Raw genomic sequence first — 24420 nt, 5'->3', positions numbered from 1 at the left:
GCGCAGCGAGCGAGGTACTGCCAGCATCGCTAAAGGAGACGCAGTGCCTTGTGGCCACTCTCGGCTGACGGGGTGTCGTTCATCCTTTCTCTCCCTCACCCGGTGTGGCCCGAGTATTATTTTCCAAATGAGTAAATGGCAGAGACACTCTGGAGAGCAATCGATATTTAGCAGCCTGCTCCCGTTCCCTTTTTAAACCCTGTTTCTGAGCAGCGGCTGGTGATGCAGGAGGCGGCAGGGGCAGGGAGGGCTCCGGGGAGCTGTGCCAAGGTCACAGCCTGGCACGTCCGCTCCTGCGGGCACAGCCACGCAGCTGCTTGCAAGGGGAGGAGCGGGCCGTGAAATGGGCTGGTTTGCTTTGTTAATGCGTTTCCACCACGGCCACCCCCAGCTGGACTCGCTGGACCTCTCACAGCTGCACGGCCGAGCTCTGCAATGCTGCCCCGGGCCCGGCTCCCTCCTGCAAAGCACTCGCCGTTGCTGCAGCGCTGCGGGGTGGCGATGCTTGAGCAGAGGCACAGGCAGAGGGATGCAGGCTCCTGCTCTCAGTGCTGGCTCCGAGGCTCTGCTTGCTCCCAGGAACAGCACAAATCCTGCCTTTACGGCACGCTCTGCCCTGCGAGGCCACTGCGGCCTCCTCGCTGGTGGGGAGCTGGAGTGAGAAGTGTGCTACCTGCCTGGCTTGTGGTCATGGGATGCCTTGAGGAAACCTGGAGGGATTAGAGCCAACCCCTCTTTTAGCTCGGCTGAAGGCCCTGTGTTACTGCTCCAGAGCTGCAGGGACAGCCCTTGGGGACATCTGAGCGTGCCTTGCAGGCAGGGTGGCTCAAACAGCCCCTCGTGTCCCAAAAAATCCTGCAGACCCCCAGACTGCTAACCCTCGCTCCTCTGGAGCGGTGCCCAGAGCAGTTGCACTGCCTGAGGGGTACCAGGGGCTCTGGGGGACGTGGCCCGGTGCCGGTCCCCAGCACCGGCTGCGGTGATGGGAGGCTTTGGTGTGTGCCCTCTCCCAGGGGCTGCCCGGCCACGCAGGTCCCCACGGCGGTGGTGGCCGTGCCCCGCTGGGGTGTGGGGCTTTGGCAAGGGGTGGCCAGGCTCTGAGCGTGGCTGGGGTTGTCTCCCGCACACAGCTCCGGCAGCTGGAGATGCAGCTGGAACAGGAGTACGAGGAGAAGCAGATGGTGCTGCACGAGAAGCAGGACCTGGAAGGGCTCATCGGCACCTTGTGCGAGCAGGTAAGAGGACGGTGCCCGCCCCGGGGGCTTCCAGCGGGGAGAAGCATGCTCCGCTCTCCTTGCTGCTACCTCCTGGCCAGCCAAGCCGCTTCGCTGGCCATGCCCCGGCTCAAAACAGGAGCGGGAATGCATGCACGCGTGCGGACGGGGCAGCAGCTTGGTTCTTCACGCACGTGCTGTGATGCCCTCCATCCCTCGCCTCTTCCAAACAGCACCCGTCAGAGCAGCGGCGTGCGCCACAGCAGGCACTGGGTGCCAGCAGGGTGTCGGGACCGCGGGCATCGCGTACGAGACGGCCAGTCCCACTAAGGACCCACAGAGGGGAACTGTTCGCTTTCCTACAGGAGAATTATCCAAGCAGGGGGAGGGATCCGCTTTCTGCTGGTGTTTTCATGAGTCAAACAAATCAGGACTAATGCTGGAGTGGCTCCAACTGCCCAGAACAGCAGTTTATCTGATTCTGCTCTTTGCAGAGGAATTCTGTCCCAGACACATTTGTTGAACAAATCCTTTTTCGCTCTCTAATGTGTCTGTGGCAGTGATTGAAGCGCACGTAATGGGAAAAGCACACACAGCTGCTCCCTGTTAAATTAGAAGGCGAGGGGCTGAACGCAGCCTCATTGAATGGCATTTATCGTCTCGGGCATCACTTAGCATCGCCGAGCGGCCAGGCCCAGAGCTGCCTCATGCACCAGCTCCTGCTGGAGGAGCTCTGGTGACAAAGAAAGGTCCTTCCTCGTCTTTGCCTGGGGCCACGGTGCTGCCAGGGCTGAGGGACGGTATCAGCCTGGCATGTTCAGAGCTGCCATCTCGGTGCTGCTGCATCCCCAGGCTCCATCCCCGGGCTCCATCCCCGGGCTCCCTGGAGCGCAGCAAAGCTGGGTTTGTGCCGATGCCTCCCAACCGCCCTTGCCCAGCCCCTGTCGCGTTGCAACTCACCTTACACGCACAGGAGAGGAGAAGCTGATGATCTGGAGCTGCGGTAATTAAGCAGCGCATCCTCCAGCCATTGGCACAAGCTGGCTGGATTTCACCATTTCGCCGGCCCTGGCAATTGCAAGTGGTCATTAAACGGGATGAATCTGGGAGTGTTGCAACACTGAAATGGTGGGGATATTTCAAGTAGACACAAAATGGTCTGACGAGGCTTATCCATAATGGCCCCCCAGCTCCTGGCTTGTAAAATGTTTTGGGAACTGTCAGAATAAATCTTGCTGTATAAAAGCAGGGTATTGTTATAACTGCCACTCAGTCCAACGCGTCCCTCTTGTTCGGTGGAGGAGAACTAAGATGGATGAGGAGGCAGAAGATGCACGGAGCAAAGCTCGGGGCGCTCTTGAGGAAGGGCACCTTCTCCTTCTCTGGGCTGTCCCCAGGCGCTGCCCGTGCTGCCCCTGTCCCCTGCCAAGAGAGGAAGGGGAGATGGCATAGCGTGCCCGGGTATTGCTGTAGCGTATGCAAAATACAACCTTGAAACCGGTTATTAAATTAAATCCTGGCTTTGTCACTTAAAAAGCAATGGTGGGAGGAGGCGGCGGTGGCTGCCGCACCCGCTGCTTCCAGTTACGGTACAAAACCCATCCTCGGTGGTGGCGGGCAGACCCCGAGCTACGGGAAAAATGATGCTGACGGGCGTCCAAGATCCAGTCCGTAGGGACGGCAGGGACAGCAGCAAATCTGCCGCGCTGCAGCGCTGTTATAAGCGCTGTCTGATTTACAGCGGGCAGTGTGCTTCACAGCAGTTTATTAAAAAAAGGGGGGGGGAAAAAAAAAAGCCAACCCAGAAAACTAATTAAGGAAATGGAGATGCCAACCATTTCTGGTTCCAGCGAATGCCGGCCAGCTCTAAAACAGGTTACAAGGTCAAATCTGCACAATTAATTTTAGCCAGTGAACAGAGAATCGGAGGCCGGGTTTGAAACAAGAAGAGCCGTGGAAAACAGACTAAATGGAAAAATGCTCTTATGCTTCAATTAGTCTGAAATCAAGCACTGAAACCATGTCCCTGTTTATTTGGCGTTTCTCTAATGCTTTTATCCTCGTAACCATGGTTGCTCTCAGCTTGAGGGGGAAGCGTGGACGGGTGGGTTTTTAGGGTGCTTCCTTAGCACCTTGGCCTTCTTTGAAAGGCTTCAGGGGGGTGAGGTGACACCACACTGCCTGGGGACGAGCCTCCAAAGTCACCCGGCAGTTATTTTCCGCCAGCGCTGCTGGGGGTTGAGATACCAGGGATCGCTGCTTCCCCCACCAAAGGCGGCAGCATCGGTTACGTCCCTCCGCGGCTGACGGGGACTCCAGATGCTTTGCATTAGAGATGTGTAAATAACTCCTAATGAAGCTTTCCTCATCAGCCTTTCGCGTTTTTTTTCTCTTTCGCCTTTGGGCTGACTTTCTCCTGCCTTCGTCACTCCTTTTCCCCAGGGGGGCAGAGGGTTTTTCTGGCTTTTTTTTTTTTTTTTTTTTCTTTCATGCAATGATTTTTACATTTTCTGTGCCAGCTCTCAGCACAGGCACTGGACTCGCATCTTCTGGGTCTGCCCTTCTCTGCCCCGACCCCTCGGCCAGGATGGTTTCCCAGGGGGGTGACGATGCCTGGTGGCCTCAAGGACAGGCTGCTGTGGCCCTGGGGACCTGCACTGCCAGCCTCTGCCCCGGGCTCGTGTGCCCACGCTCTCCCTCTGGCCACAGGGGTGGCTCGCTGGGCAGGCACGTGGCTGGTGGGACCAGGGGTGGGCTAGTGTTTTCAGAGGAACAGCTTTCTGGTGGGGAAAAAATGTGGTGTTTTGGTGGGATCTGCCAGTTTTGATGTTAATGCAATTTATTTTCTCCCTTTTATTTAACTGTTAAATTATTTTTCTTCAACAAAGAGGGAAAATTGCAGTATCGATACATACATATTTAATATCTTCTTGATTCATGACTTCAGCATTACCAAAATGTGTCCGAATTGGTGGGTTTTAGAGGTTTCATTTTGTGGGGAATGCCTTGGGGTGGGACGAGAAGGTCGCAGGGAGGTTTTGCGGGGCGGCAGGGCTCAGGACCACCCCCCTTCCCTTCTCCCCTCCCCAGATCGGCCACCGTGACTTCGACGTGGAGAAGCGTCTGCGGCGGGACCTGCGGCGGACGCGTGCCCTGCTCGCCGACCTGCAGCTGCTGCTGGCCACCCCCGGAGAGCCCGGCGCCAGCGCCCAGGAGCTGGAGCGGCTGCGCAAGCAGGTGGGTGCCTTGGGACGAGCAGGCATCTCCCTCCCTCGCGGAGAATCACCCTCTGCCTCGGCCGAGGGGAAGCGGCGAGGAATATTTGCAGATCTCCTGGTTTTAGTTGTACGCGGGGCAAGCGGTGACCCTGCGCTGGGCAAGCATCGTGCTGCCCAGGCCAGGGTGAGAAGCGCCTCTTGCTCTGATGAGGGTCTCCTCGTCAGGAGCACTTCTCTGTAATTAAGCCAACAGTGGTTAAGTATTTCCCCCCTCCCTTTTTTTTTTCTCCGTAGCCCTGTTAATTACCTTCTGTTCGGCGCGTTTTCTCTCTGTCTAATAAGGAGCTCCAGTGGCGCTGGGTGCGGGAGGCGTTGTCGTAGGGATGCTGTAAGGCAGGGGCAGAGATCGCAGTGGGTTTGTCATAGTTTTAGCGCAGACGTGCTGTGTTCGCAGCCGGCACTGAGCGACCCAGCGAGCGGCTGCATGTACGTGGCCACCGTGCCGCTGGCCAGGGGTGGCCTCTGCCCCCGGGGTGAGCTCGGGGTGTCCCACCATGGGACAGGGGTGGCACGGACCAGTCTGTCCCCAAGGCTGGCCGTGCACCTGCATCCCGCCATGCTGAGCGCCGGGTTTATGCTAACAATGCCGGTCCTCCGAAACCCCTCAGTAATTAATCTGTACTGTACATTTCCCCTGGAAACAAACTAATGGGGAGGCATGAGCGATTCCAACGACATAGAGATATAATTGAGATAATAGTTCTGCATAAATAACATCTGTGAGCAGCAGCTGTTCCCACCTGCGCCGAGGGAGAAGGGGAAGGTGAGCTGGGCCTGACGTGGCCGATGGAGTGTCCGTGCCCATCCCCGTGCCCATACTCATGTCCGTGCTCATGTGCCACTCACCTGGACAGCCAGGGCATGGCCATGGCCAGGGCAGGCAGCAGGAATGGCCATTTTTCACACTCGTGAGTTCTTTCTTAAGCATTTTTAGGCTAATGCTGTAATGCCACATCTAACAATTAATCCCTTGGTATTCCCTGAATCCCACTTTGGGGCTGATGATGCACAGCCCCTGCCTTGCATCATCCTCCTTGCGCCAGAGCTCGCTGCTGATGCTGAGGGATCCCTTCCACGTCCTGCTCCCAGGGACCGAGTGGCGATGCCGGGACACTCGCTCTGCCCGGGGAGCGTGGCTGTCCCCATGGCATCCAGCCACGTCTTGCTAGGGGAATAGCACCTTGTTCCCCGAGCCGCTCAGTCCCCGCAGAGAGGCAGGATCGTGCAGGAGGTCGCTTTGTCTTGCCTGTGGCTGCAGTGCCATAGGGTCCATCCCTGGCTCCATCGCTGGGTGGCCTCTGCCCGGCTGCTTCACACTTTGGAGAAAGGAGAGCAGAAAGCCTTAATATTGGGGATATTGAGTTTTTGCTGCACCCCCAACACCGAGACTCTGCGTGCGTTAAAAATGCCTCATGATTATGCCGTCCTTTAAATGTAAACGATTTCTAATGGCATTCGTGACGACTTTCTCAAAAGTCAATACATCCTACCACCAGCCCACAAACCTCCACAAGAATAAAAACTATGCTAAAATGCTACATTTCCGTTAATCAAAATCCATATGGCTAGAAATATAGCATTGTTTCTTAATAAGGCTGAAGCATCCATTTTACGCAGGTATTTAACAGATGGTGTAGCGCAGCAAACTAACGTTGTTCAGAAGTTCATACATTATGCATTTTGGGGGGGGATTTCAATTTATTCTTCCCAAGTGGGAAAATTCCATTACGTGAAGTGAAATGGAAGCTGGTGTTTAATGAGAGGACCTGGAGGTGTCTTTCTCTCTCATTAAACTATGGAGTTTTAGCATAATTATGGCAGGGGAAAGGCCAGTTCCAGGGGTTGGTCGTGGATGGGGTTGCTTCTGGAGGAGCCCAAAGCTGGGCAGGTGGAAAAGCCCTCGGCCATAAACCCAGCAGTCGGACCGATTGGCATCTTTCATAGAATCATAGAATCGTTAGGGTTGGAGGGGACCTCAAGGATCATCTAGTTCCAACCCCCCTGCCATGGGCAGGGACACCCCCTGCTAGATGAGGCTGCTCAGAGCCCCGTCCAGCCTGGCCTTAAAAACTTCCAGGGATGGGGCTTCCACCACCTCTCTGGGCAACCTGTTCCAGTGTCTCACCACCCTCATGGTGAAGAACTTCTTCCTAACGTCCAGTCTGAATCGACCCATCTCTAGTTTTAATCCATTCCCTCTAGTCCTACCATTACCCGACATCCTAAAAAGTCCCTCCCCAGCTTTCTTGTAGGCCCCCTTAAGATACTGGTATCTCTAACGTCTCTCAGCAGCTATCGCTCGGGTCATTTCAGTAACGGCTGCCCCAGCTTTATGCGAAACACAAAGGCTATTTTTCAGCTGGTGGAAGAAAGAGGAACACGGCGCGTATGGCTGTGAGAGCGGCTCTGCAGATGTATGAATAGACCGGCCAGACAATCCATCAACACAGGCTGAGTCTGGAGACAGGAACGGGATTTTAAATAACAGTTTTGCAGGAATCAAACTGCTAAATGTCTCCATGCCAGCCCTTTATATTTCCCATGGTGAGCAGCTTCTGGCTGACACTGTAGCTGGACGCCCAGTGATGTTCAGGGCTATTTCTTCCCATCCGTTTCTTGGTTTGTGAAGAGGTGGCAGAAGGGCTCAGAGATGGAAATGGTGGTCCCAGGAGGCAGAGACCAGCCATCGTCCCATCCTCGGTGGTGAGATGTCGGTGTCTCAGAGCAGATGCGTGTTTGCTTCCAGAGTTTTTGCTGAAGTTGCTGGTGGGAGCCGTTGGCGTTGGGAACCGTTGGCGTTGCGCCTCGTGGCAATGGAGGACATGTTCTCTGTCTGATTTTCTCACCGAAGTAGTTAAAAATGGGGGATGCAATTTAGGAAGGAAGGTGGAGGCTGAAGATCACAACCCTCAGGCGTTTCCATGTGCACCAGAAAGGCCATTGCTCTGGCCCTGGGATGGAGGGGGAAAAGGTTTCCATTGCTGCTGGCTGCAGTGGCAGCGTTTGGTCGCCCTCTGTGAATCATAGAATCACAGAACGGTTTGGGTTGAAGGGACCTTAAAGGTCACCCAGTGCCACCCCCTGCCCTGGGCAGGGACACCTCCCACCAGCCCAGGTTGCTCCAAGCCCCGTCCAACCTGGCCTTGAACCCCTCCAGGGATGGGGCAGCCACAGCTTCTCTGGGCAGCCTGGGCCAGGGGCTCACCACCCTCACAGCAGAGAATTTCTTCCTGAGATCTCATCTAAATCTCCCCTCTTCCAGTTTGAAGCCATTACCCCTCGTCCTGTCACTACATGCCCTTGTAAAAGGTCCCTCCCCGGCTTTCGTGTAGGCACCCTTTTACCTGCTCAGCTTTTCCAAAATAGGTCTCAATCACCCCAACCGGTTGAGGGAAATGAGCCGAGGATTGCTCCGGTTACAGTACTTTGTAATCCCCCCTTTTTTTTTGAGGGAGAGAGTAAAAAAAAAGATGAGCACACCCTGAGAAAATCGCCTAAACTGCTCAAACTCTCACCATGGTGTGCAGCTCCCCATCCCGTGGGTCCCCATCCTCTGCAGGGGACCGGGCACCGGGCAGAGGAAATGAGCAGCAAGCGGAGAGGGTTAGTTTTCTTTTTCGTCAAGAAAAGAAAGAAACCCGAGAGAGGAAGGGAAGGAACTGGATGTTCAGGTACAGCCTACGTAAACTCCTCCGTCCTGGCGGTGTGAGGTTTCGGGATGACGCTGCATCTTCCAGATGTTTGCAGCCCATTTAAGATCATTGTCGTCTTAACGGCTGAGCTATAAAAACCCAGAGCAGATCAGCATTTATAAATGTGGTATTTCATGTGTATTTGCAAATGCAATTTATGCCACATGAAAAGCCCATTTGCAAACTCCGAATCATGAATTGCTCTAATCAGGAATTACATGTAATTCACATAATTTTGCAAATTAATGATCCCGGCTCTGCCTCACCACGGCAGTGCCAAGGGTGGATGTGCAGCTCGAGGCGGCTGCTTCAGCTCTCAGCAGGACGGTCGGTGGCATTAGGATCCATGGTAAGGAGTGCCAGGAGCTGCCACGAAAGCCCTTTTCACTGCAAACCAGGAGCAGACGGGCTGGAGAGCAGCACGGATTTTAAAAAGTTGACTTTCCCTGTGCATTAGCAGGGGAAAACGCTCCGGGGGTGAAGTGTAAGTAGCCGCGGCTGTGCAACGCGGGCAACGGCGTAACCAGCACGTGGTTTCCGCAGGCACCCAGCCGCTCCTTTAATTATCATCTCCCTCAATTTTTCCCAGTTGGAAGAGAGTGAAGCAAAGTGCGCAGAGGCCCAGAGGTCCCAGCAGACGGCGGCCCTGGAGCTGGAGAACTTGCACACAGAGCTGGAGACCCTCAGCAGAAACAAGACCCTGGTGCGGAGACACAGCCGGGGCTGGGGGTGGGAGGGCAGCAGCGCGGTCTTACCTCCTGGTGTTTGGTGGCAATAATCACCTTTTTTACTAGTTCAGCAATAAGCAGCATGTTTACTAAATCACACAGCATATTTAGTAAACCACCCCGGGCTCTTTGGGAACAACAGCCCCCGGGTGGCGTAATGGATGGATAAGGGGGCAGCAATGGATAGTCAAAGGGTGCAGCATCCCGTAGTCTCCCTCTGTGGATACACGGGAGCTCCCTTTGCCTCTCCTGGTGCAAGAGCGGGGTCGGAGGCTGGTGGCAGTGTGTCCCCAAGGATGCTGCGGTGCAGGCGGTGCTGTGCCACGGGTCCCCCGTGGGATGCGTGAGCCAGTGTCCCCGTGGGTCCTCCCGCAGGTGGACGAGCAGCTGTACCAGCTGCAGCACGAGAGAGCCGACCTCCTGAAACGCATCGACGAGGACCAGGAAGACCTGAACGAGCTCATGGCGAAGCACAAGGCTCTGATTGCCCAGGTAGGAGCCGGGGCAGTGGAGGCTGGGGAGCATCCCCCTTCCCTTGAGGGTGCTTGGAACACCCTGCAGCCTGGCTGGGGGCAAACGGCAGTCCCCATCGGTGCACAGCAGCCTGGGGACCCCAGGAAGCAGATGCTGTGATGGGAGGAAGGGCTCACAGCTCCAGTTCCTCTCACCCAGAGTTCAGAGTCATGTTTCAAGAGGTGTCTTGGCTTTAGTTTCAATAGTTGGGAAATCCTATAGCATCCCTGGCAGGATCCTTTTCCATTCTTTCTTTCACTGTTTTGTCAAGCAGAGCTTAAAAAGTGCTGACAGACAGCCCTGGGGCTTTCTGCGCAATATCCAGACTAAGGCAAGCTCTCCCAAAGGATCGTACCTGGAGCTGAGGGACGCCAAGGCTCCCGGTGGAGCAGGGGTAGGCTGGCGAGACTGACAATTCTCAGTCTGGTGCCCCTTACAGAACGAGGAATCTGTGTCTGGAATGACCCTGAGGACAGAAATGACCTTGACATGGTTTCTGTCCCGATCCGCAAATATTTGTTTTGAAAATTAGGAAAGTTGCGTGCAGTCAGGAGAAATAAGCTCCTTCAGTCCCGTGCAGGAGTGGCTCGCTGTTTCGGTGGTAGGAGATGGGGGCATGAGCCAGCCTTTGGCACCACGCTCCTCACGGCATGTGCCCTCTGCTCCGAGCCCTCGGGTCTGCTCCCATGGCTGCGCTTTCTCTATCCGCAGTCGGCAACAGACATCGCTCAGATCCGGGACCTGCAGACGCAGGTGGAGGATGTGAAGAAAGAAAAGCAGAGCCTTCAGGAGAAGGTAATTCCTCCCCAGCCCGTAGCACCCAGAGCAGAGGAGCGAGAGCCACCCAGGGGTCCTCTGACATCTGTGCCCGGCGCGTCGCCGGTGCCGGTCATGGGTGCCATGTTCTTGTCTAAAATCAGATCAAGTCCCTATACTTGGTGGTACAAAACCATTTCTCCTTTTTAATGTGTTCATGGAATCACAGAATGGTTTGTGTGGGAAGGGACCTTAGAGACCACCCAGTGCCACCCCCTGCCCTGGGCAGGGACACCTCCCACCAGCCCAGGTTGCTCCAAGCCCCGTCCAACCTGGCCTTGAACCCCTCCAGGGATGGGGCAGCCACAGCTTCTCTGGGCCACCTGGGCCAGGGGCTCGCCACCCTCAGAGTAAAAAATTTCTTCCTGAGATCTCATCTAAATCTCCCCTCTTTCAGTTTGAAACCGTTCCCCCCTTGTCCCATGGCTCCCCTCCCTGCTCCAGAGTCCCCCCCCCCAGCTTTCCTGGAGCCCCTTTAGGGACTGGAAGGGGCTGGAAGGTCTCCCCGGAGCCTTCTCTTCTCCAGGCTGAACCCCCCCAGCTCTCTCAGCCTGTCCCACAGCAGAGGGGCTCCAGCCCTCCCAGCATGGCTCTGTGCAGGTTCCTCTCCTCTTCCTCATGGGCTGCGCCTGCCTCCCAGAGCAGCACAGTGCAGAAGCCACTGTTTGCCTGCTCCGTGCCCACAGCCCTCACCCTATGGGCAGGGTGGGGCCAGGGTGGGCTGTGGGCTCTGCCTGGGGCTCGAGAAGGCTTTCCCTGGCCAGAATCTTGGGATGGAGAGTCCCACTTCTCCCTCCTCCCTTCCCGAGCTGCTGGTGCGGCGGCTGGGATGGGGCTGACCCTGGGGTGGGTACCGGTAGGTTCTGCATCGTCTCGCCTCTGCGGCTGCACCGACCCTCCTGGAGTGCATGGATTTCATTTTAAACACATGAGTAATCCCATTAACTTAAGTGCTTTATTGGAGCGTAGCTAAGCTGCCCAGGAATCAGAAGCAGGACTCGCTCCCTCTGGGGCGGAGCGGGTGGTGCTTTAGAGATAGGCCAGATAAAAAGAAGACAAATTCCCGTAGTTCTAGGTCAAATACAAAATCTGAACCAAACTTGTACTGGGATCACTAAAAGGGCAGTTCGCTTTGGAGATCTCGGTGTAATGGCTGAAGGAAAACTTAGTCCAGGCAGCTTTCCACACAGGGGTAAATCGTGAATTTTTGCGCCTGCTGTCCTCAAAGAGTTTGTGAGAAGGAGAAAAGCAAAAGAGACCCAGACACGTGTTGTCTTGTCAGCATGTTTTTCGTTCAAAAAAACACATGTTTGTGTCATGCATTTACAGTGGGGTATTAACAGCAGGGAATCCTTCAGGAAGCAGAAAGCCATGCTTTTCCCGGGTGTCCTGTCACCTCAGGAGCCATGAAAGGTCCTCGGTGCCCGTCACACCAAGGCGAGGGACTGGTGGGGGATCTGGGAAAGGGACCGGGAGGTGTTTGCCTGGGTTGGGGGCCGGGGAGGTGCTAATGCAGCTCGTCCTCGCCCAGCTGCAGGCAGCGCAGGCGAGAGCAGCCCGCCTGGAGCAGTGCCCGCCCGAGCGCTCCATCGTCAGCCGGCAGGAAGCCCGCATCCGCGACCTGGAGAGCCAGCTGGACTTCCAGGCCGTGCAGATGAAGCGCTTTGAGGTACCAGCTCTTCCCCTCTCGCAGAGGGGACGCGGAGCCCCGGGGAGATGCAGCTTGTCTGCAAAAGGCGGGCGCAGCGATGCCTTCCTGGGGGGAGAAGCACCCGGGAAGGGGTGGGGAGGGACAGGTGGGGTCTTTGGCCACCTCTCCTGTGCTTGTGGACAGTCCATAGGGTTCATGCCACTGCCGTTATCTCTACACCCTTCCCTGCGGTGTTGATTGGGCCCAGTGCTATAAACACCTGGAGGAATATACGGTCCGTGCCCCTGGGCACAGAGCACGGCGTGTGCTGACAGCTCAGCACATCCATCACAGCACCTCTCCGACGGGAATCCCTCTGGTCTGGCATCATCCAGAAGCCAGGACAGCAGGCTCGATCGCAATATTTCACGGTCCCCATTAATCAGCATGTCTGCTGGCGGCCCTGGAATATGTTTTTCCTGTCACTTCTTCCCGAAGTAGTGCTGCCTGAACGAGCCCAGTCCAGGGGTAAAGGAAAATGCTCTTGTGCCCCCAAAGCAGTCACCGGCTCTGTGGGAGCCCTGGGGGACGCGGCATGACCATAAGGGATGGCACCGCCTGCGGTGGTGGGAGCAGAGCTGGGCACAGGGGTGGACTGGGATCACTGGGGTCCGCACCCGCTGCAGACAGCGGCTGCCACTTAGAGAATTTTTAAGTTGGAAAAGGCCATTAAGATCATCAAGTCCAACCGTTAATCTAGGGCGATGCTCGATAATGATAATAGTGACCATTCCTGTGTTGGGGAGGGAGGGCTCTCCACGTGGCTTGATGCTCGTGGAGACCTTCGCGACTCCTCACCTCCACCTCCCTGGCTTCACCTCCCACCCTCCTCCCCAGGTGCTGGTGCTGCGCCTGCGAGACAGCATCATAAAGATGGGCGAGGAGCTGGAGAAGGCAGCCGAGTCGGAGGCGCGGGAGAAGGAGAGCACCAGGTACTACCAGAGGAGGATGGAGGAGATGAAGGCGGACATGGACGAGCTGGTGCAGAGGGAGCTGGAGTCCAGCCGCCGGCGCGTGGAACTGGTAAGGGGCCCCCAGGGGCATGGGGAGGGCAGTTTGCTGTGGGTTTTATTGGTCTGAGGGTCCTGGAAAAGTACTTTTCTGCGTTGTGCTCTGTGTTTGGAGGTGGAGGTGGCCAATTTGCTGTTAGCTCGCCCCCACACGGGTAAGCCATGTTTCCCGGGCTTGTTCCCCACAGCTGCCCTGGGTCTTCCTAATGTCGGGGTGTCGGGCTCGGCTTTGGCGAGTGGAGCCGGGGAGCACTTGGAGGGGCCGTGAATTGCTTCGCATCCCTCCACACCCCCAAACCATTGAACCGAAGCCATTACGGAGGCACCTCGCGTTTTGTTTCTCCGTAGCTGGGCTGGGAGCCTGGGCATTTTGGTCCAGGAAGGAGATCTAAGATCTCTAAGAAACGCTGAGAAGTTGCTCAGGTCATTCCAGCACCTCCTTGTGCTGGGTTTCCTAGGGTCGGGCAGAACCGCAGCAGGACTGAGGCACAGGGGAATATGCCCCCGTCCCCCTGCCAGCCCCACCATGTGCCAAATGCCAGACGCATGGCTCGGGGTGCCGGGGCTCAGCCCAAGCGCCAGCTCCTCGCGGTGCTCCCGGCTTTGCCAAATAACCCCCTCCGTGGCACGGCGACGTGTCGGATGGCACCGACAAGCATCCAACCCGCTCTGCGCGCCCAAAGCCCCAACCGGATTTGGAGTACGACAAAAATAGATTCACCTTCGTTTCACAGTCCTCTGCGAGCATCTCTTTTCATGTTTGGGTTTGTTTTTTTTTCCCCAGTAAACAAAAGGCAAGCCTTGCTTCCCAGCAGTAATTGAAAGATATTGCATTTCTGCTGGCAGCACAGCCACATTAGAAGCAGTTATTTTATCAATAATCTTTTATTTAACAATCAAGGAGATTTCAGCGTTTATTTCGCCCTGAGGCTGCCAGCCTTTCTGAAGGGAATGGTGCTTTGGTGTGAATTATTCCCCAGCCCCTGCCTGTGCCGTGAACAGGCTTTGTCCTTGCTCTGCCGGCCCGAATCCTACATGCCCACGTACAGCTCTGGCAGCCGGGACACCCTTCCCCGGGCACAAAACGAGTCGTGCAGCCATCAATGCTCATCGGAATAATGAGATTTTAAACCCAGATGCTTTGCTGGTCGCACCCTGTGTGCCCGCCAGCCCCGGGCATGCCGGGCGGCTCCCCGCGTTGCCCACTGGGCTAGCAGCAGCCCACCTCGGGGCCGGATCCTGCTGTTTTCCCTGCGGGTGCCGAGCGAGACACAGCTTCATTTGCTATGATAACTGTGTATTTATTGCAGCTTTGTTAGAAACGCGATGTTTTGGAGCACAGATGCGCTGTCTGTTAGGATACGGGTGGGTTCTTTTGGCTGTATTTTTGTATTGGTGCCTATATTTTTAGAAGCTTTTTGAATGTTTCATATGGGGATGTGAATGATGGGTGTAGCAAGACACTTGGTCGTCTTCCGTTCTCACAAATGAAGTTTGCACAGAAGTCTGGAAGGCATTTTAGAGGCGCCTCCCTGGAATAAGACACAAAACCCCATAAACAGACAAACTCCTAAGACAATACCTAAGGGTCTAGATTTATCCAGACCCCCAAATATTTGGGGTTATCTGGCAGCGGGGGCAGGAGGAAGGAGCCAGGCAAGCCCCGCGGTGGGTGAGCTCCCCCCGGGGACATCCCACCAGCCCCCGGTTTCTTCCCGCCGGCACACGGAGGCCGGTTCCCCGTGGGAACCGGGGGTCCCTGAGCCCACCGTGGGGCGGCCGCCTTGGGAGCCAGGGGCTGCGGCGGTGTTCCCCGGGAGCAGAGGCGTCCTCCCAGACTGTGTGTTCTCTTAACAGCGCTTAAATAAAACATCACGGGAGAGCTGTGATCGCAGAGCCCAGCCGCGCTTGTCGAGCGGCTGGCGGAGAGCATCAATAGTTAATAGAAAGCCACTTACAGCTCTGCTCCTGTTAAATCCCCCATCAATTATAAATACTGCATGAATTATTCACTTAACATTACTTAAGTCATGGTCTGCACCTAAAAAAATTTTTTTTAATTTATTCAAATAAACAGTCGCGGGGTTGTGGACTTGCCACGCACCGTCAGGGTTTAAGCGATGCGTTGAAGGGACAACTTCATTGTACAGATTGGGTTAGAAATCCCGTCTTGTTTCCTGGGGTCCCACGAGCTGCTGCCTGTATATAAGTTATTTTATTCTCGCAGCTTGTATTTGTCAGTGGTGAAGAAATTTGAAAAGCCCGTCCCGCTGTCCCCACACCTTCAGCCAGGCTCAGGACAGCTATTTTCATCCCTCCCTCGGAAGCAGACTCATGCCATGCACAGGCAGCAGGGAAAATCCATCGAGAAGCAGGGATGGGAGCTGGAGAGCTGGCTGCCAGGCAGATGGCTCTGCCTTATGAATTTTATAAGAAGAATGGGGTTTGAACGCTTTCCAGGCCCGGCGCCATCACAGCGAGGGAGGCATGTTTTCTAACGGTGGGGTTAGTGCCTGGCCCTGGTTGTCTTTGTCTTTGCTCCGGTTGCATGTGCTGGATTTCCTCCATGGAGCTGTAGTTCCTCTTCCAATAAAACCTGGATCCCAGCCGGCAACAGCTCCGTGTTTCGCAGCTGCTGTGCTGACACCCAGAGCTTGACAGGCAAGACCCGGCCGCCTGGTCTCCTCGGGCCACGGCAGAAACTGAGTCATAGCGAGAAGCGAGAGATGGATTTCCAACTGAGTGGCCATCCCGGGGAGCTTAAAAAGAAGCCCTGGTGTCTTCGTTCATCGTGTATGCATGCACGTTTGTGCTTGTCCTGATGTGAGAGTCCCCCGGGGTGGTACAGGGAAGGAGGGAACCGGGATGTGTAGGGAAATGAGCTGCCGTCGCTGCGGCTGGGACTCCTGAGGCTGCTGTTAGGGCAGGATGGCGCTGGGCACAGCTCCGGGCTTCGGTGCTCTGGAGATGATGCTGGATATGGGTCGGTGGTCCACCACGAGCATCAGGGGAGACTAAGGTGTGTTTGCAAGAGGCTTGGTCTCAGCTGCTTTGGGTGCCCACAGCCATCACTGGAAGCACTGGGCAGGAGCGAGGGCAGGGATGCTGTATGAGAACCCTGTCCCGTGCCTTGCTTTTATGGAGCTGTTTTCACAGAGCTTCTGGCAGAGTATCTCCCTCCTTACCTGTGGATTTGCTGCGGCAGAGGGGGGAGATGCAAGCTACTAACAAGCCAGGATGGACTAATTCACTTTTTAGGCAGTAATTCTTCCAGTATGTGCCAAGCAATAACTAAAAAGCCTAAAGAAGCTCACGTTTCTGTAAGAGGGGTACCTACGGCTGTGCTGCCGATGACTGAACTGCCTGTACAGCTTGGATTTCATGGGAGAAAGCTGGGATGGGGGCTCTGGGGTCCCTCCTGCCCTGCAGAGCCGGGTGCTTCCCACCCGCCTGGGCTGCGCCGGCTCTTTGCTGGGATGCCCAGGGAAAAGCAGGGGCTGATCCTGCTGGGATGAAGGCCCAGCCGGCAGGGACGCGTGCTGGGGAGCCAGCCAGGCTCGCTGCGTCTCCTCCAGCCCCCCTGCACCAACAGGCAGCTCCACCAACACCCCCCACCAAGTCCCCCGCCGCTGTGGCACGCCGTGGGGGGCGTGCGGGCGCTGTCTTAAAATCAGGTTTCTTTAAAGAAGCTGTGAAATTCATCAGCATAATAATTAACTATTTTTACTGACAACTGAAGTGCAGGTGTGAAGATATTCTTCACACTTTTTTTTTTTTTTTTAGAAAAAAAAAGATGAGAGTCATGGTGTAAATAACCCTTTTTTTCTGATGGCAAATCTCCTTTGTAACGCAGCCCTGTTATCGCCACGCGATCCAGCGCGTTGTAGCACATTACAGCCTGATGGCTATGATATTTTTATTTTATTTTTTTTTTCTTTTGCAAGCTTTAAAGATTTTTTTTTTTTTTTTTGGTGCTTTCAGTGAACTTGAGAAGCGAAGCGGGAGCTGTTTGTGCCTCCAGCTGGGAATGCCGCGCTCCCACCCAGGCAAATCCACAGCTCCCAGCAGGGTCCCAGCCAAACCCTCTGATGTCTCCGCAGCCCCCCGGCCCCAGCACCGCCTGCTCCTGAGCCTTTCTTTAAAAACTAATGACTTTGGCTAAGCGTAAGGACAATTACCATCAAAGGGAGCCAGTCCTTAGAGGTGAGGTTGGGTGATGGAGGAGCCAGGAGTGAAAACTCGCCCGTATATATGTGCTAATTAGGCCTGTTGGAGAGCAGGCGTGTGGTTTCTGGTTTGCCATTGAAGAAGTCAGTTCTTCAGGAAAGCATCGGCACTGGTGGCTGCTCACACCAGTTACTGGTGACACTGGTGTTTGCCAGCGCAGAAAGAGCCGCTCGGCCCCGTCTCACTTGAGACTTCAACCGCGGGAATTTTGTCACTTCAAACTTTCGGAAAACCCGCGAGTTAATTACTCAATTAAAAATAATAATGATTGATGAATACTGCAGGTGTACGCTAAATTATTCAAATAGAGGCAATCCAAACTGGGCTAATTAGATTACACTTCACTTCAGGTGGATGGGAGCTCGCAAAGGTTATGTTGTGACAGCAGAACCACAAACAGAAATAAAACACGGCGACGAGGCCGTGGCGCTGGGTGCTCTGCAGTGCCTGCCGTGGCATCCTTTATAGTCCCATAAATTATTTCACTACTGTTTTTGCTTAGCTCTTTTTAACTTGTCTTCAAATGCTTCTGAGACAAAATTAGATGAAAAAGAAACTCTTAAGAAAAAGGTTTTGTAAATCCTTTTCCAGCGAAGCAATGAAAGCAGAGCCAGGCTGTGGAGAGACGCGGGGTACCAGGGGTAGGAGGTGGGGAGCTGCCAGCTGAGGTGTCCCCTCTCCCCCTGTTTCCAGGTGGGCTGAGAGCCCCTGGCTGCCTGCTGGTGCCCCCCATGCCACGGGCTGGGGCATCTTTTTCTGGCTGTTGGAAAAGTCTGTTGGCGGTTTTGGGCCCCTCACTACAGGAAAGACACTGAGGGGCTGGAGCGGGTCCAGGGAAGGGCGACGGAGCTGGTGAGGGGTCTGGAGCACAAGTCTGGTGAGGAGCGGCTGAGGGAGCTGGGGGTGGTCAGCCTGGAGAAAAGGGGGCTGAGGGGGGACCTTCTCACTCCCTACAACCCCCTGAAAGGAGGGGGCAGCCGGGGGGGTCGGTCTCTGCTCCCAAGGAACAGGTGATGGGACAAGAGGAAACGGCCTCAAGTTGCGCCAGGGGAGGTTTAGGATGGATATTAGGGAAAATTTTTACACTGAAAGGGATGTCAAGCATTGGAACAGGCTGCCCAGGGCAGTGGTTGAGGCACCATCCCAGGGGGGGATTTAAAAGACATGTAGACACAGTGCTTAGAGATACGGTTTAGCGATGGTTTTTGTCAGAGTTAGGTTGATGGTTGGACTCGATAATCTGAAAGGTCCCTTCCAACTGAGACAATTCCATGATTCTGTGATGCCCCAGCGATGCTGGGGGAGATGATGGGCAGCGGGGTCTCTCCTGCTGTCTGCACAGGGACACAGCGGGGTGGCAGCTCCCCCCAAGGAAAGGGGACCCCCCCCAGGAGCTGCCAGCCCACGTCTCCTCCTGTCCTTGCCGGCAGCTCGCGCTTGTCTTGTTTTCTTCTGCCACGGCGCTGGCTGCCTGCTGGGTGACAGCCCGGGGTGCCGCGGTGCCGGGGGCTGCGCCCTCACCGCCCTCCCCTCCCCCTTGTCTCTCTCTTCTCTGCGTACCCACAAATGGCAGCGATATTTCCTCTTTGCAGCAAACCCCTTCCTTTCCAACCTGTCCTCGCAGTGAGAGCGGGTGGTGCCGTGAGAGGGACGGGTGGTCTGGGGGCTGCAGGGGCTACGGACAGGACGGGTTGGGGGGGGCCATATGAAATGCAGGGAAAGGTGGCCGGCAGGCCACTGTTGAGCACTCGGCTGTGACACTCATAGTAGGAATTAATTTTTTTTTGCAGTGTAACTCATGTTGTCAGGGTCTTTCCAGCATGGATGTGCAGCAGCATCCTCCCGTGAGCCCCCCCAGGAGTCTGGGCTGCGAGCACCAGCATCTCAGTGTGGGTTTGCCATGTGCTGACCGTGGTCAAACGAGCTCCTGTTCCTCTTATCTTGAGAGAGCCTTTAATTCAGGCTCTCTGTCAGCAAAAATTAACCTCAGCTTTCTAAAACAAATGCTTCTCACCTGCCCGCGGACTGGTGCCGTCGGGTTTGGGGAGTGCTGTGCTCTGGGGCGATCTGTCCGCCGATACGCTGTGAATGGGAGAGTCTAATTTGGAAACGTAGGCAAACCCAGGTGGAACGTATATTTTATTTATTGATTATAAAATATACCTCAGCCGGGGTTTCTAAGCTGGTCGGGCTGGTTTCTGCTGCGCGTGACTGACTGGTTTGGTGGAAGGAGCCGGATCTGCTGGTGCCAACAGGGACTGGGGTTTACTGGCATGGGATGCTCCTGAGCTCGTGTAGCAGAAACACTCTCAGATCCCCATCTGGGAAGCCGGAGCACCTTTGCCTGGGCTCACAGCTGGTGCCACATCCCCATCTCTCCCCATGGTCCCCGTGCCACGGCCGGGTGTGTGGGCAGGTTCCTCGCTGGCCAGGAGGATGGATAGAGTAGGGCTGCTCCAAACCGCTGCAAGGCAGGAGAGAAATCAGTGGAGCTTTTCAATGAAAAATCAACACAGACGCGAAGTAAAGGACCGTCAGTTCTGCTTCACCAGCTCCGGTTTGTGGCAGTAGCTGTAGCCCCTTTCTGGGGCTTTTTCCAAGTCTGAGATCTGCTGCTTTGCAAGGGAGAAGGCAGTGATCCGTGCTTCTCCGTGGGAGATGGAGGGAGTGTGCTTCCGAGGGCTGATGTGAGCGGCTGTGGGGTTCCCACCCTGAGCAAGGAGCCCCCCCATCTGCGGTACGCCTTTTGGGGAGGTGCTGGGCTCCCACGGGGCACCCCCGGCACTGCTCCCGCTGGGCCATGGGCTGGCAAGAGCCGCCCGGCTACGGGGTGTGTGTATAGTCGGGGTTGAAATCCCCCCACGGATCAGTTTGCCATGCAACGCATATATCCCTACGGAGGTTAAAGAGTAGCGGAAGAAGAAATCTCATAACAGTTGGAAAATTGCTGCTTTACTCCCCCGGCACTGTGCAGCGTGAGGGCAACTGCTCCCACCTTCGCCCTCTCCCTGATTAGGCAGAAAGGACTGATTCCCCCCGGCAGCCGTGGCGTTATAAGCCCCGTTCATCAGCGCGGCTCCTCTGATTGCAGCCCCCCCCGGCTCACCCCGGCCCCCAGCAGCCGCCTGGGTTCCCCATCATCATCAGTGCCAGCAGGAGCACGGGGGCCTCTGATAAGGGATTAAGGATGAATAAAGCAGGCAGGATGACGCGCAAGTCACCTTTCATCCTCCAGGTCCAGCCGCAGTGCGGCGTATCACTCCGGTCCCCGGCAGCCCCTCGATCGGGGTCACGTGTGTCTTCTCGCACGTGGTGCAGGCCAGTGGCCGGCTGGTTCCGGCTATGGCCACCGAGTCCAAACGTGCAGGGACGCCGGGAATGGGGGGAGCAGGTCCCTTCGTGCACGGGCGAGATGGGGCGCTGCCGAGGCTGCAGGCAGCGGCGGGGTGCAGCAGTGCTGTCCCCCAGCGCCTCTGCGGATGGGTGATTTCCTCGGATCCCGGCTGGTGCCCCAGGTCGGGGAAGACGGGCTCATCCCCGGGGTCTGTCGGGACGGGGAGAGGGCACAGCCATGGGTGCAGCACCGCTCGCTCCGCTCCGTGCAGCGCTTCTCTCCCAGGCGGTGCCTGCACTTCAGCAGAGCCACGGGAACAGGCGGGTTATGAGTTTTTCTCAATAAATATATTCCCCCCTTTTTTCTCCCGCCCCCCCCCCCTTTCCTGCTTACAGGAAGCAAAAAGCTAGCAACACTTGGCGGTTCATCCTGAGCGAGGATGTAAATGCTCAGACCGGTTGCTGTGTTAAAAGGGAAACGCTTCTTGCATTTGCATTTAGATCAAAACAAAAAGTGTGAAAAGTGTGTAATCGCTCCCTGGGATGGCGGTGGCCTGATGCTGGGACCATTCTTGCCAGTTTACATGACGAAGGTAGCAGTTTTTGCGTTTGAAATTTAATTATATTGCTATAACTATTCCCTCCCTTGAGACAATTGTATGGTACGGAGTAAAACATAAAGTCCCTCCGTGCGTGAGATCCGGGATCGAGCACTGGGACGGGTGGGATGGTGGGTTTGCAGCCTCCTCCCCACCGCAGTGCCGTCCTTATGAGCTGGTCAACCTAGCTGCTCCGTGGCTCCGGAGCCTTTCTCTTTTGCGCTGATTTGAGCCCAAAACGCTCATCAGCACATTTACGCGGAGCATTTTTCCTCTCTCTGTGTCCCTGGCCAGGCTATGCCTCTGCCAGCCTCTTCCTCCTCCTCCTCCTCCTCTTCCTCCTTCCCCTCGCTGGCTGCAGCATCCTCGGGGGCTGCGGATGCGCTGAGCGCATGCCGCAAGGCAGGGCACAGAAACTGAGTGGCGCCGTTTCTCTCCCCCACGTCCTCTTGCTGCAGATTTATATCGCCAGAATTCACTTTACGGTGTCGACTGAGCCCCGAGAGCTAAAACTCACTTTGGGCACGGGCTCGTGCACGCTCTCAGCAGAGAGCGAGCGTGGAGCAGCCCTGGTTGTTCTCTGGATGCGACTGGCGCTTCCCTCCGCGTTTAATCCAGCCGGGCACCTGGGGCGATGGCAGTGGTGAGAGTACCTCCGCTGGACGGAGGCTGTTTTAGCAGCATCGCTGTGCTTGAGCACTGTCAACTCTTGTGAAGAAACGGGTATTTCCAGCCTTACATTCAAATTGCCGCTCAGGCGGCGTGTGTGCGGGGGACCCCACGGTCACCCACGGTTTGTCCCGCCTTTGTCCCCCCCGCTGCCCTGTGCAGCCCCCTCCTGAGGCCGCTGGCTCTTTGCCACGATCGTGGGTGCCCAGGGAGAGGGGCATCCCCGGGGAGAGCCAGGCTGCAGCCCCGGCTCAGCAGCATCAGCCCCGCGCTGCGGCTCCCGTTTCTTTTCGGCACACCTGTGGCTGTCACGCAGAAGGCAGAGGGGGTCGGGGACGGGGGGGGGAACCCCACCAGCCGGGGGGACCCCGCCAGTCGCTGGGACGTGGTGTTTGCTGCTTTGGCAGCTGAACCCGGGGGATTTCGTTGGTCGGTGGGGTTGGGGCGCGCGGCGCCGTGTGCCCCGCTGCCTCCCTGCCAGTCACTGTCAGGTTAATAATAGCAGAACAGAGGAAAGGAACTAAATGCAGCCACTGAACTATATTTAATTTGCGCCGTATCCTGGAGCTGAGGAACTAGTTCAATAGAGACTCTTATCAGCCTGTTTGAAGGGTTGAGCTTTTTATCTGGCGGTTGTTTTACTGCCTGGTCTTGCAGTTGCAAATAGCTGAATACAGGCACGAAGCCAGCCGAAGCCTGGGGCTCTCTCCCCTCGGGCTTTTCTCCTCTCCGGGGTCACGAGTTTCTCTGCGTGCCCCCTCCTGAGCCCCCGACCGTTTGTGGGGCCAACCCCGGTGTGGGGAGCAGCTCCTCTGCCTGGGCAGTGGCCATCCCCACGCACTCAGAGCCATTTCCATGATAAAACAGGTCCCTTCCACCCTCCGCGTTTGCCTGAGCCGGGAGGGAAGCAAAAGGCTCGGAAGTGCTGAGTTTCCGAAAGCTTCTTGGCAGTGTTCAGGTTTTTTACCAAGACCGGCGTGTTTCCAGCAGGAACTGTGACGCTGCGCAACCCAAACTGGGATATTTCTTTGCATGTTTTTATGAACTGAAATGCTCTTCCCCTCGGGCCCGGCCGCCCGGTGATCCCGGGGCTTTCATTATTTACTCTGACAGTCTGCCGGCTCCTGCGCCGTGGCCTGTCGCAGCCCGCGCTGCAAATCATCTCTCACCTTGTCACCGCCGAGATGGCAATTTTACTGCTGGCAGCTCCAATCGGGGTGGATTTGCAGCGCGCGCGCTCCCTCTTCCTTCCCTCTCTGCCGTGTGATGGTTTAGAAAACATGGCCAAGGTTTCCTTCCCAGCTGAAAGGACTTGGAATGCGATGAGCGCGGCGGGCGGGTGGTGCTGGGTCGGCATCCTCGGTGTGCCATGAGGACGCCCGGCCGCCGGCGATGCTGGGTCCATGGTGCCATCCCGGTCGTGCTGCTCGGCCGGCTTTTCCTCCCTGTAGTTTAAATTATGAATTGAGTTTCTGGTTTTTCTTATCAGCTCCGGCATCTCTGAAACGGGCTTCGTTTGTGGAGTGTGTGAGTGGAAGGGCAGACCCAGGAGCAGCCCCATGGTCTGTGCCCCGCTCTGTCCCCAGCAGGGACATGGTGCTCTCACACCGGCTGCTTTTACATGTTCCACAGGGGGTGGGGGGGTGTGCATTAATTTTAATATCAGATTTAGTCATTTGGTATGTTGGTGTTACATTTTGATTCAGCAGAACGATACAGCGATGCAGCGAAGTCACGGCACAGGCACAATACAGCGATTGCGATATATTCCTGAGTCCTTGTTCAGCCGTGATGGCATCCCCAGCCTCCGTATGCTCACGGCCACGGCGCTGGGCAGCCCCAGCTGCAGGGAGGGACGGGTGGGTTGAAGCCAGCTCGAGCCCGTTGCTCTCCTCAAACTTTGTTTTTATTACTTGTCCAGGTTTTATACTCTATACTGGGCTGAGCCAACTTACATGCTTACCCCCACACTGGTCTGTCTGGCTGAAGAAGACATTAATCTCTACTAATTACCTGCAGGAAGGCTGTTTGTACGACCTGATGGTGCCCTGGTGTAGCCCTGTGCCTAAAACCAAGGCCGCCATCCCCTCCCTGGAGCTAAATTCCGTTTCCACACGGCAGCTGCTGACGGCTCCTTATTTTCTGCCCAGCGCTTGGGATTTTTTGGCCCATCTCCTCTGAGCCTTTTTCCACTGTGGGGGATGCTCGTTGGTCATGGAGAGGGTTCAGCTTCTTTTGCTCCTCTTCTTGTGTGTGGTGAAGATTACGTTTTACAAGGTATGGCATGGCAGCAGGGTGCAAGCCCTGTCAGGGCACGGAGAGCACCGTGGGGGCGGCAGCCGGGGGGAAGCTTTAGCAGATGTCTCACTTGTCTCCTCCATGTTTTGGGGTGCCGTGTCGGGGTGCCGTCACTAACCCCGTGCCCTCCGCGCAGGAGCAGCAGCTGGCGGAGCTGGCGGCGGTGCGGCAGGTCCTGCAGGCTGACCTGGGGACCTCCATCCGGCGCATCGCCGATCTGCAGGTGGCCCTGGAGGAGCTGCGGTCCAGCGACGAGAGCGATGCCGAGAGGTGAGGCGAGGAGCGCCGGGGGGCTGTGGGGGCTGCAGGGAGGCAGGCGCAGGTGCTTTGAGGTGGGGAAAGATGCTCCACCG

At 56.2% G+C, this 24420-nt stretch overlaps 1 protein-coding gene across 1 annotated transcript in view; it reads left to right on the top strand.

The window, feature by feature from the left end:
• The window catches only part of MYO18B (myosin XVIIIB), an 80854-nt gene that overhangs the window by 43507 nt on the left and 12927 nt on the right, over window positions 1–24420 (top strand). The window contains exons 33-40 of the mRNA XM_054219740.1: window positions 1131–1235; window positions 4305–4451; window positions 8774–8887; window positions 9288–9404; window positions 10137–10220; window positions 11773–11910; window positions 12769–12954; window positions 24204–24337. Of these exons, the coding sequence (XP_054075715.1) occupies window positions 1131–1235; window positions 4305–4451; window positions 8774–8887; window positions 9288–9404; window positions 10137–10220; window positions 11773–11910; window positions 12769–12954; window positions 24204–24337 (1025 nt within the window). The remainder of the gene's footprint in view (window positions 1–1130; window positions 1236–4304; window positions 4452–8773; window positions 8888–9287; window positions 9405–10136; window positions 10221–11772; window positions 11911–12768; window positions 12955–24203; window positions 24338–24420) is intronic.

This window comes from Rissa tridactyla, chromosome 13, assembly GCF_028500815.1.
Source record: "Rissa tridactyla isolate bRisTri1 chromosome 13, bRisTri1.patW.cur.20221130, whole genome shotgun sequence".
Taxonomy (NCBI): domain Eukaryota; kingdom Metazoa; phylum Chordata; class Aves; order Charadriiformes; family Laridae; genus Rissa; species Rissa tridactyla.
The sequence above is the reverse complement of the archived record's forward strand: the minus strand, read 5'-3'. Positions and strand labels throughout refer to the sequence as shown.